At 33.9% G+C, this 11,538-nt stretch overlaps 1 protein-coding gene across 1 annotated transcript in view; it reads left to right on the plus strand.

The window, feature by feature from the left end:
- MS3_00010247 (uncharacterized protein) overlaps positions 1–11,538 on the plus strand; it is a gene marked incomplete at both ends in the record, with an annotated part of 93,278 nt that overhangs the window by 44,905 nt on the left and 36,835 nt on the right. The window contains 4 exons of the mRNA XM_051218606.1: positions 3,484–4,394; positions 7,696–8,021; positions 8,902–9,381; positions 11,250–11,538. The exon at positions 11,250–11,538 is cut by the window's right edge and continues 133 nt beyond it. Of these exons, the coding sequence (XP_051075508.1) occupies positions 3,484–4,394; positions 7,696–8,021; positions 8,902–9,381; positions 11,250–11,538 (2,006 nt within the window). The remainder of the gene's footprint in view (positions 1–3,483; positions 4,395–7,695; positions 8,022–8,901; positions 9,382–11,249) is intronic.

Here is an 11,538-nt window from a genome sequence, read left to right on the forward strand (position 1 = left end):
TCATTGTTGCATTACGTAGTAAACAACTCAAATTCATCAAGACAACAAAGTCTGTGTTTGAGACATGTCCTAAGAAGTCTAGATTGTTAGGATATCGGAACCCTTAACCACTATATTAAACCAAGATAATACTTTTTTATGGTGTAATCAAAATTGAAAAAATGGTTATGAAAGCAGATCCATCCACATTTAACAGAGATAAATTTCGATTTCCATTTTGCGCACCAAAAACACAAGCTTGTTGAGCGCTATATAGACACAATTTTTTTATGAATAAACTCATGAGTAGAAAACAAATTCGCTCTCTTAGGATTATCGGCCTACAGAAAAGGTGTACTATTTCCAAAGGAATTTGAGATATCGTTCATATAGGTTATAAAGAGAAAATGACTAATCTTTCTCACTATCGTTGCTATTACATTGTTTCCATTTCTTCGCTATTCACCTTGTTAATTTCATCTTGTCGTGCTAATTTGGTATAGTAACTTGGACGAACGTACGTTTGTGCCAGTTTTTACATCGATTGATTGATTCCAAACTACCTGGTTGGGTTCCACACTATCCGCCATTTATACTACTTTTAATACTATGGCAGTCATCTTAATAATTTCATCTGACTGTGTTATAGCAACTTGGGAGTAGTACACATACGTTCCAGGTTTTACCTTGGTTCTTATTGACTGACTACTGATTGCGCAAGCCCTTTCTTAGGTAGTCGTTCAATATCACTAATCTTAACCATAATGAAAATCTTAACTGGGCACTTTAATCCACACTTTATGCTAAATTATTTTTAATAGTGGAAGAACATATCTGCGGTTTTGCGAAGAACTATTGCTTCTCATTGTATTTGAATCCCTACCACGGTACGAAGTCGTTCAATATCACTAATCTTAACCATAATGAAAATCTTAACTGGGCACTTTAATCCACACTTTATGCTAAATTATTTTTAATAGTGGAAGAACATATCTGCGGTTTTGCGAAGAACTATTGCTTCTCATTGTATTTGAATCCCTACCACGGTACGAAGTTATTTGAATCTCGAGTAGCGTTCTATATGATTGCGTCGATTCCACTAATCTGTCACTGAATTGTAATCAATGCAATTTTGTCTTGGCTTCATTACTGATCAATTTTTACTTACCTAGTTTAACATATCAAAGCAGAAGAAGCAGATATCATAGTTTAGTATTGCAAAAAAACTAAGATCCTATTAAAATAATTAAAGAATTGAAGGGGAAAAGAAAACCCTTTTTCATTTTTCAATGGGGTAACCACATAATATGTCACTAGTTCTTATAATCAAAAATATCTGAGTACATAGACTTGGATCACAGATGCCTTGGAAATATTGCTCGCATGTGCTGGGATCATCGGGTAAGTCATAGTGAGGTTAGGCCCAGGGTATTAGGGAATGGTAGTAAATCAGTTGATGAGGTTGTGAATCTTCATCGACTGAGATGGTTAGACCACGTATTACGCATGCCCCACCACCGATTACCACGACGCGCAATGCTAACCGGTGTTCGGTATGGTTGGAATAAAGTTAGGGTGGCCGAATCAAAACGTGGCATCAGTGCTTAAAGTCACTAACTTGTAGTCTGAGACATGTTGGTAGATGCAGACTACGTGGTTGGGGTCCGCGCGACTATCGTAATCAATGGTTGGAGACTGTGGGTGACATGGCTCAGAATCGGTCACAATGGCGTCGGTGTATACACTCTCTTTCTTCCTTTAAACTATGAGATTAAAATTGCTTCATATCTTTCTTTCAACGAACTAATTCTTTCTTTTTGTACTATATCCTTATTGCAATCTTTCTTTTTATATATTAGCACCACTGAATTAACTACTGTGAATCGAGTGTTCATCTTGTTGTGTTAATGAGGTATGGCAACTTGAACCGATACATATATGTGCCTCCGTTGTAGCTGACTGACTGACCAGACAAATGAGTTTTATTCTATTGCCGTCTAGTATTCCTGAACCACAATACTTTTCTGTACTCTTTCCAAGTCGAAAACAAAATGTAAAACTAACAATGTATCTTTCAGTAACCTGCACAATAGAAGACCCTATAGTAAGGGTATTAGAATTCATACATCAGATGTCTCAATCAATTCGCGGGAGCTAATTATTTGAAAAAGGACCAATCAATGTATTCTGATTTAAGCCTGATCAGAACATTCAGTATTCAAGATTCTATCTTGATAACATCTTATTATGGTTATTATTCCCTCATTATCTCATAATTTAACGGATGATTAAGCAGATATATTGGATGCAGAGGGACTGTAACTTGATAGTAGTGAGAAATGTGTGATTTTCCAGAACATTGTAGAAGTGGGAAAAGAAAACCATTTCCTTTCTACACTATATGATAATTGATTTGTAATTCAGTAAAGTTGCTAGGTGCATTCTGCTATAACTTTATGTCTGGCTTTTTATCACGTGATTTATCCACCAATCAAAATACGACTTATACAATCTTAGCACTGTGCCAAACCAATGAATGACATGGCTCAAAATCGTTTGCAATGGCGCAGGTGCATCCACTCTCTGTGTTCTCCCAAATTCTAATCTTCTGAATTCTTCATGTCCCTTTTTTTTCCTCTTTCCAAATTTATTTCACTGGATTATACTCTTTAAATAACATCTCCAAACCCTAATCTTCCCGATTACTGCTTATACTCTTATTACCTCTACCACTATGGGATTTGAATCGACAACTGCATCTCTGTGCTAATGTGGTGTGGCAACTCGAACTGATGTACGTACGTACGAAGTTCTACGTTGTTACTGACTGACTGACTGAATGACTTTCGACCGGTATGGGCAACCTGCGTCCTTATTGGTTCTACGTCCGCCTAGCCCGTCCACTTGAGTCCAGAACACCAATACCAGCTTCCACTATGCGAATCGAATCGAATAATTTGTTTCACACATACTGGGGTTTATATATCAATCAAACAGACCGCAACGCACCATAAAATAGGAAATAACATTTGTACACAAAGCCAAAAAGTGACTGTGAACGTGGGAGGCAGTAGTTAATAAACTGAACCTAACTTAAGAACCGTAAGTCGTACAATAATAATATAGAGGTCAAAATAAAGCTTATAATAAGAGGAATATAAATATACATAATCTAATTATTGAATAGTTATACCATAAGAATGTATAGATAATATTAATCAATTAATATGTCTTAGAAGTTACTCGTGATTTAATCTTCGCTCGGATCTAACACAATCTAAGTAACTAAATTCCTCATAATTTATGATATAATGTGATTCATTGGTAGAACTTGTGATACTATATAACAATTGCTTAAGCCGAAATATAGGGACTAAGGTGTTTAAATCATCAAAACATCTTTTCATTATTTTTAGTATGGTAAACAAGTGTCTTGTTTCATAAGATATTTCAACCTATCTATACTATTCTAATTCGGACTTGATTCTCTTCTATTTTTAAAAGCTTACAAATCACATCGATTGCCGACGACAACCAATCTTCCATTAGATTACCTGCTAGTACTTCTACTACTACTACTACTAGTTGTTGTTGTGGAGCTTTATCTTCTACTGATCTTACTGACAACTGTCCGTCAAAACAACTCCCACCACCACCATCGTCGTATTCAATAGCTCCAGTCGAATGGAATGATGATGATCTACAACAGTTAATCCATGAAGCAATAACTAATCCTAATGATGCTCTAATAGAAGAGAATAATCGCAATACATGTTCATCATGTTCTTCATCTTTAGATCTACCCAAACGACATCCATCCACTTCATCGAAAGAGATATCGGAAGAAGTGGAAATTTTATGTGAGATATTACGACGAGATGAATTAGAAAGAAATAATAAAAATGCTGAATATTGTCATCCTAATCAATGTGATGCTGCTACTGCTGTTACTACTACTTCTACCATCAATACTTCTATTATTTCTAGTACAGAAGCTGGTAATAATAATCCATTGCCATATCTAAGTGAATCACCCAGTTCTAAAAGGTCGAGATTCTCTTCATCCACATCGATATCTGATCATCAAATCGATAATACTGGTGATAATAATATGACTAGTGTTGATGGTGATTTTGTTCATCGAGATGAAGTTAATTGGCAAAATGATGCTAAGGCTGTTGCCCGTATCTGTGAACAATTACAACAGGGTCTAGTTACGGAAAAGTTGCCAGTCACATCATCAAATAATGATAGTAACAACGGTACTGTAACAGAATATCCTGGATATTCTGTAAAAATCAATGATCATAATAATAGTAGTACTTCTGTACTATCCAGTAATATTCCTGATTATTCAATTTCGCGAAACGATATAATAGTGTCATTGAAGCATACTACTCCAGTGCCAGATCTAGGTAATTTGTTGTATTCTTGTAGATGTAATATATTTTGATCATTTTCAGGGAGTTTTTGTTGGATATTTTGATCGTTAACATGGAATGATTGTAGAAGTGTGCAGACAATTGTTATATCCCAGTTTCCCACAAGTACCTTGAGGTACTTGATAAGTAAACTAAACCACAGAAAGGAAACAACTGATCGAGACCGGTCACATACGGCATTTTTATTAATGGTTCTTTATGTTTTAGCTCGATATCGCAAAGGTCTTACTCCCGAGGTCCATGTAGTAATAAGATGAGGTTTTTATGAAGTCGACCTGTTCTAAACTCTTCTTTTCGTTGTCAGGAGATAAAGTCACTCCAGATTATGGTTATCTGAGGAAAACCCTTTACTCCCGTCATATTGTAGTGTCTGGTACTAAGTCGAACCCACATGATTTATTCTAGCTTCCGGACAGACTAGTTTATACATTCTTCTCAAGCCACTTGTTCTCTTTTTAATACTGTTTTATATGAGCGTATGTGTGTTAAGTGCTTACCCTGTTCATTACGTGCTTGTAACTTATTTTTGTCTGATTATAAATGTTGAGTTACTCTTGGTCGAATCGAGTTGACTCACTCGCCTTCTCCGATCCGCTTCTGTTCGCTTTCCCGCTTCTTATTCTGAATGTCTGTCTAGATAAACGAATGTTTGGAATAAATTCCTCCAATGCAACCCTTATATTACCACCATCACACAAACGGGGTTAGCTTAGGTAATATATGGAGTTAAATGGAAGATTTATGTTCACAACATATTCATATGTTCATCCAAATTGGAGTCAGATCAACGGGCTACAAAAAATATCACAGTGCAGTCGTGTGTACAGATTTACCGTTGATTCTAATTCGGCACTTTAAAGTTATTCAGATTATAATGGTTTAACCCTAAAAAAAAACAAACATCCCAGTTATTATAGATCATTTGGGTCATTTCGATGTGTTAGCTTGACCACCACGTCATATCAGTAGCTATGGCTAGTTAAGTCTTTACATTCTGTCCAAAACGTTTATTGTCTTTCTACGCAATACACTGTCTGAATTTGAGTCATTGGAATTGAATTTAGTTGTGTTATGGAGGACCGTATTATTGACTTGAGCTCCTGAATTATTAAAAATTAAAAGCAAGACCACCAACCAAAATGACTCGTTTTTATGAAATAACATACATTCAGAATACAGACATGCCCTCAAATGTCATAGTACGTCCGAGAGTGGGGAGAGAGTCAGCTCTCCCTCTCGAAATGCTCTCACATGGCCACGTGCGTACAACCACTGAGAAGGAAGCCCTACTCACTGTCTTCTAGTGGCAGGAGTGTTGTTTACGAAATCGAGAGGATGAAAAGCAAATGTCTGGTGCTTTATCTGGGTTGTTGGTGTGTACAGAAAATCCACCTAGGGGAGTTGGAAAACCCTGATTGCAAACCAATGGTGTATATGGGCTCCAGGATCGTAAGGAAACAAAAGGCGTATGAACCAATTATTGGTCACCGGTTAACATGGGACTGGATCTACTAACGTTGTTTCACTGTCTTGTGGATTAGAGATTTAGGTCAAAGGCTCCAGTTGTGACCCCTAAGAAAACCATCTGCTTCGTTTTAGGGACCCGGGCAGTATCACAACCCACACACAAATCAAATGACTTATGTGGCGCATATGTATTCGATGGCGCTTTGTAAAAATATTTATGTGTTCAAATAAATAAATAAATAAGTACAAGCCTAAAGATAAACATAAGGTGTTAAGGATGACCCGAAGGAATAAACTTGTAGTTTATCCATTCTTCAATCCATTAAGATATGATTGTTAGGCATGATCTTTGGGCAAGGTATCGAGTTAGTTGCTGCTGATAGTTATATTGTTACTATTTAAACGTCTTCATTTTGAACTACAAATCTCCTTGCTATGGTTTCAAAAAGTAATTTTCATTTCTTGTAAACAAACGTTTTTTTAGTGGTGCTGGTGGGCACTATTTACTCGTTAATACGTTTATAGTTTTGTGCAAGTTATCTCAGTTATTTTCAACGTTTGTTTATGAATCTGGCTTTATATCTTATACTAATGTTAAACAATTAATATAAATTTCAAATCCAAATTATAATAGTGGTGAGCCAACATATTACTGTAACCATTTCACTGTTATGATATATATATATATATATATATATATATATATATATATATATATATATATATACCACTCTATCCTTGGGAGATCGACCCATTTCTTAGCCAATGGAATGCACATCTGTTTTAGGCCACCTCTTATTACCATCAATTGTCCTTCTAATTGGTTCTCCATATCATCTATCATCACATAATTTGCTTTATTCTTATGTAAAATCACATTCAAGAAGGTCGTATATCTGCATGATTCAGTGACATGCAATGCCTACTGAGATTTCACATTCTTACGATATCAATGGACAAAATTATCAAATGTAATTCAAAGTAGATCATCAAACTGTATAAAACACATTTAATAATGAATCCTTTATTGACCTCTAGAGTCAGAAAATTCAGTAGCAATGCTTATTAATTATCTTAGTTGACAGAGAAAATAAGAACTTTAGAATCTCCAAATTTCTCAGTGTGTATCATCAGTTATTCGTTTATCAAGCACAGGTTTATGTACTCAACTTTAACCTTTACTCTATTCATAAGGAAGACTAATGATACAAATCTGTTTCCAAAGGCAAAGATGGATGGGATAGTGTTCGAAACTGACTTTTGCATTGAGAATTGAATGCTCTAAGCTTATTATTAATTGTCCTAAGAAATAATTATGCATAATAATAATAATAGTAGTAATAATTACCCTAACATAAATTCATTATAGTTTTGACTGTTGCTTTTGTTCTAAAACACAATGAAACTTGTTGAATTGTCTGATGTTAATTTTACTTTTAGTAGTTGTACTATTCGAAATTGTTTAAATCTCATGCTAATTTAATGTTTGATTGTTATTGTCATTTAGATGAATTACTATGCACTTTGATTTATGTACACAGATAGAGATAAATAGCATAATATTTCTCTTTTTTCTTTTTTTCTTTCTCTCTCTCTCTTTTTTTCTAATAGTTATTTGGTATCTTTTATAAAGTACATTAATTCTGTTGAAGTTTTTCGTTTGTTGACTAGAAAAAATTGATTTTTGTTGTTGTTGTTATTGTTGTAAATTTACCTTTTATCCTATGATTGTTTCTTTTTTGTGTTCTAGAAATTAACAAATTTAAGATAATTTCTTTCTTTCTTTCTTTATTATTTGTATAAATAGCAATGACTAATTTAATGACTACAACTTGTACAACATGGTCAAGTTATTCACCTCAGATGACAAGTGGTAGTGGGCATAATATACTACGACGTAATAATAGTGGAAACAATAATAATAATAATAATAATAATAATAATAGTAGTAGTAGTAGTAGTAGTAGTAGTAGTAGTAGTAGTAGTAGTAGTGGTGTTATTGCTACTACTACCACTACTATTACGAATGTTGTGAATAGAGCTGCTGTGGCTGCCGCATTAGCTAGTCAACAAGCTGCAGCAAGTCAACGTAATCAATTGAATAATCAACGTCTATTAGCCGAACAACGTAAAGTGAGTTCATTACTTAATTAGTTAGTTGATTTATTTATTATTAGATACTTTCTATTTGTGTCTAAAAGAGAAAAGTTAACATACTATCTTGCATGATTTCATCTAAGAAAGAGTAAGCAAAATTAATGTTATTTTAATGTCACATTAGAATAAAGTACCATTATTAGCAGTGGCAGTAGAAAAGATTATTCATTTATAATATTCTCTGAGAAAGTATGAATTCATTGATTTAAAAATGTAACATAGTTTGGAAATTGAAGACAAATACTGAATGCATCTAAGCCATTGTGTATTATTCTGTTTAGTAGTGGTTAGAGTGTTGGACTTCTAGCCAATAAGTCTCTGGTTTGAATCCCTTTCCATCCACTTCGATATGGGCAACCGGCTAGTATCAGTAACCTTTACACTTGGAATATGGTTCGTACTCATCTAGTGAATTAGTTAATTGAAAAAGTTTTGTTTTTCAAAACTTGACTGACCGTGATTACTTCGTGGATCTCGCTTAGGTTGTCCGGAGCTGCGTACACAGCTCAATCTAGTAACAACTGTCTTCATAAACTGAATTTTGTAAACTAATTTATTAGTAAATTCAATGGGATGTTTTGTAAGTGGTGGAACTTGTTGACTTTGTGAAGATAGGTTAACTGTCGAACAGGTTAGTGTAATATATTTGTTGTTAGTAAATCAATAAAAATATAGACCTAATTAGTTTATCTTTAAAAGCACTGGGGACTGCAGTTGAATATTCTGTCTTATTGTGGGTGTTTTCAACTATAACCCTCAATTAAAGACGTTTTTATGATAGTCTTTTTAATGTTTCATCAACTTTTTTTAAATATAGTGTATACTCTTTACTTTTATAACCTTCTTCCTCAATTAGCGCCTTATCCAACATCAGTTATATAATCAAGTTGCTGTGTATTCACTGAATTCATCAGCAACTAATCGCAACCCTATGTCGAACTCGGATTCGAATCCTCAAGTGAATACATTTTTTATCAATGAAAATATGTATGGTATACAAAATTTACCTTCTTCTCTTAGCATTTCTCCCACTACTAATAATAATACTATCATTTCTACAACAGCTAGTCATAATAATCATAATCCAACTTATCATTTATTACATGTAATTCCGAATAAATCAATGATTAGGAAATCTTTATCATTAGATACTACTAGTACACAAAATATGAATGCAAATTTATTGAATTTAAATGCTACAACAGTGATTTCATCGAATTCACCTTCATTCAGTTCAACATCTAGAGGTGCTAATTTTTATCATTATTATCAACATCATCGTCCAGAGGATTTATCTCGATTTTTAAAAGAAGTTGGTCCTAATGTACAAGTACAAGTAAGTTAAAATGGCACGCTTTAACTTCCATTCTACCTATAGTCTTAATAAGTAATTTTTTATTACTTTTTTCAGTAGTTGATTAAGTTTCTTACTTATTTATTAAATATACTATTCATTTTTCTCATACTCATCAAATGGATAATTATCCCTCATAGGTTTTGGCTTCATCTTATCATTCAGTCTTGTTCTGACCCCTGTAATTTTCAAACACTTAATTAATTAATCCTCGTCTTATTTCTTAAATGACTTATTTATTGAATCATTATAAGTATAATTGTACGACTTATGTGGACTTCCGTGGCAGAGGCTGTATACGCTTTGCCGTGTTAGAGTATTTCGAGAGGTAGGGCGGGCCCTCCCTACTCTCGGCCATACCAGGGCATTTGGGGGCAAATCAAAAACGTTCTCTGGGTTTCCTTTAATTCTTATATATATATTCTAACACCTATATTGAAAGAGTTTTATGGAGATTAGTTTTATTTTTAGGTTGAATTCGTCATTTGGTCGATCTCAGTTGAGGCTCAATTGAAAAACTGGTAGCATTGAACAGTTTTACTTTAATGGGGTTATCCTTCAGGGGTGTGCACCGATCACCCTAACCACTAATCGAACCCAAATCTTCAAATCTTGAAACAAACTTGTAACCATCATAATCAATGATTCGATTTGCAGTGTTACAAATCCAACTTAAATCATTTTGTGCTATTGCGTGTCGATCATCCAATGTTATTAATAGCAATTCTTGCATTCCTATTATCTCTGAACTTTACTAGTCACGACTTTTGATTAGAAAAACAGAGAAATTTTGTAGTCATTAGGATGAAACAACTGTCCGGCACTCTCTGGTTATCATTATCACTCTAGTTGAGACAACTCTGTAATAAATGCGACTTGAAAACGAAACATTCTGTATTCTGTATGTATCAATACCATGGCTGAACTTGATAGTTTCAAATAAATTGAGCATTTGGTAGAGAGTTAATAGTAAATATATTTTTGTCATAGCTTAATGAGTAGGAAAATTGTATGTCTGACGTTTCATGATTTAATGTAAACCACCTCTTCAGAGTAAATATATAACCAAAATTAATTTAACACAAGTTTAATTAGTACAAAGGAAACTGTTATTTAAACTTGTGTTGAGTTAATTTTGATCATACATTTACTCTGAAGAAGTGGCCTACATCAAATCACGAAACGTCAGACATACAATTTTCCTACTCATTAAGATATAACAAAAATATATTTATTATATTCTGTATTTTACTTTTGGATTATACCAGATTTATTATAGAAAATAAAAGCGTTTGTCATCGCTTCATAGATAGTGAAGTCTAGTTAGTATTTATGGAGTCGCTGAAACTATAGTTTATAGGCGGTCTTTGAGCGGCCCTAAAGTGACCTTGAGAGTATTCACCTAATAAGTAAGACCAAATAATGGTTATAAACCAGTGTGAGGAATTAGATTTAGGGTTTTCATCACGAACTGACATTAGCTATTTAGTCAAATGGATGAGTGAATTTCGCGTCAAAATCCGAGACCTGTTGTCTTATACCTGATTGGTTAATCCATAAATTATAGTCTCGCCGTGGTTCATCTTGGTCTCCACTTTAGTTTATGTCTGTAAAGTGACTGCTAACATTTGTAGTTATAAATACTTTGTTCGAGTTTCATTGTAGATATCAACACTAGGATAATGCTGCTACTTACAATCAGCGAGTTGAAAATAATAGTAAATTCAACATAGAACCTGACACGTGTATCGGTTATGTTTGTTCTACTAAAGTGATTACCTACTTTATAATAATATTAATAATAATAATACTCTTCTTTTCTGATTAACTTTTCGTCGCATTCTATCAAGCTTTCTTGTTCAATCCCTACAATTGATAATCATCAGTTAAGTAATGCACATAAAACCCCTCATGTTTACCCTACATTGCATCATAGAAGTACAGTGAAAATGCAAAAACCACCTGCTAGGCATCAAATGATAGCTAAAACAACAACAATTACTTCTACTACACCATTGTCAACGTCAGCAATGTTTCATAATTCCCAGACCGCTGTGCTACAATCAGGTAGTATTGGTTCGTCGCTATCATCATTATCGTCGTCCTCCCATAAAACTTCAACAGCTTTACCAGTTTATT

The sequence above is a fragment of the Schistosoma haematobium genome, chromosome 1 (assembly GCF_000699445.3).
Source record: "Schistosoma haematobium chromosome 1, whole genome shotgun sequence".
Taxonomy (NCBI): domain Eukaryota; kingdom Metazoa; phylum Platyhelminthes; class Trematoda; order Strigeidida; family Schistosomatidae; genus Schistosoma; species Schistosoma haematobium.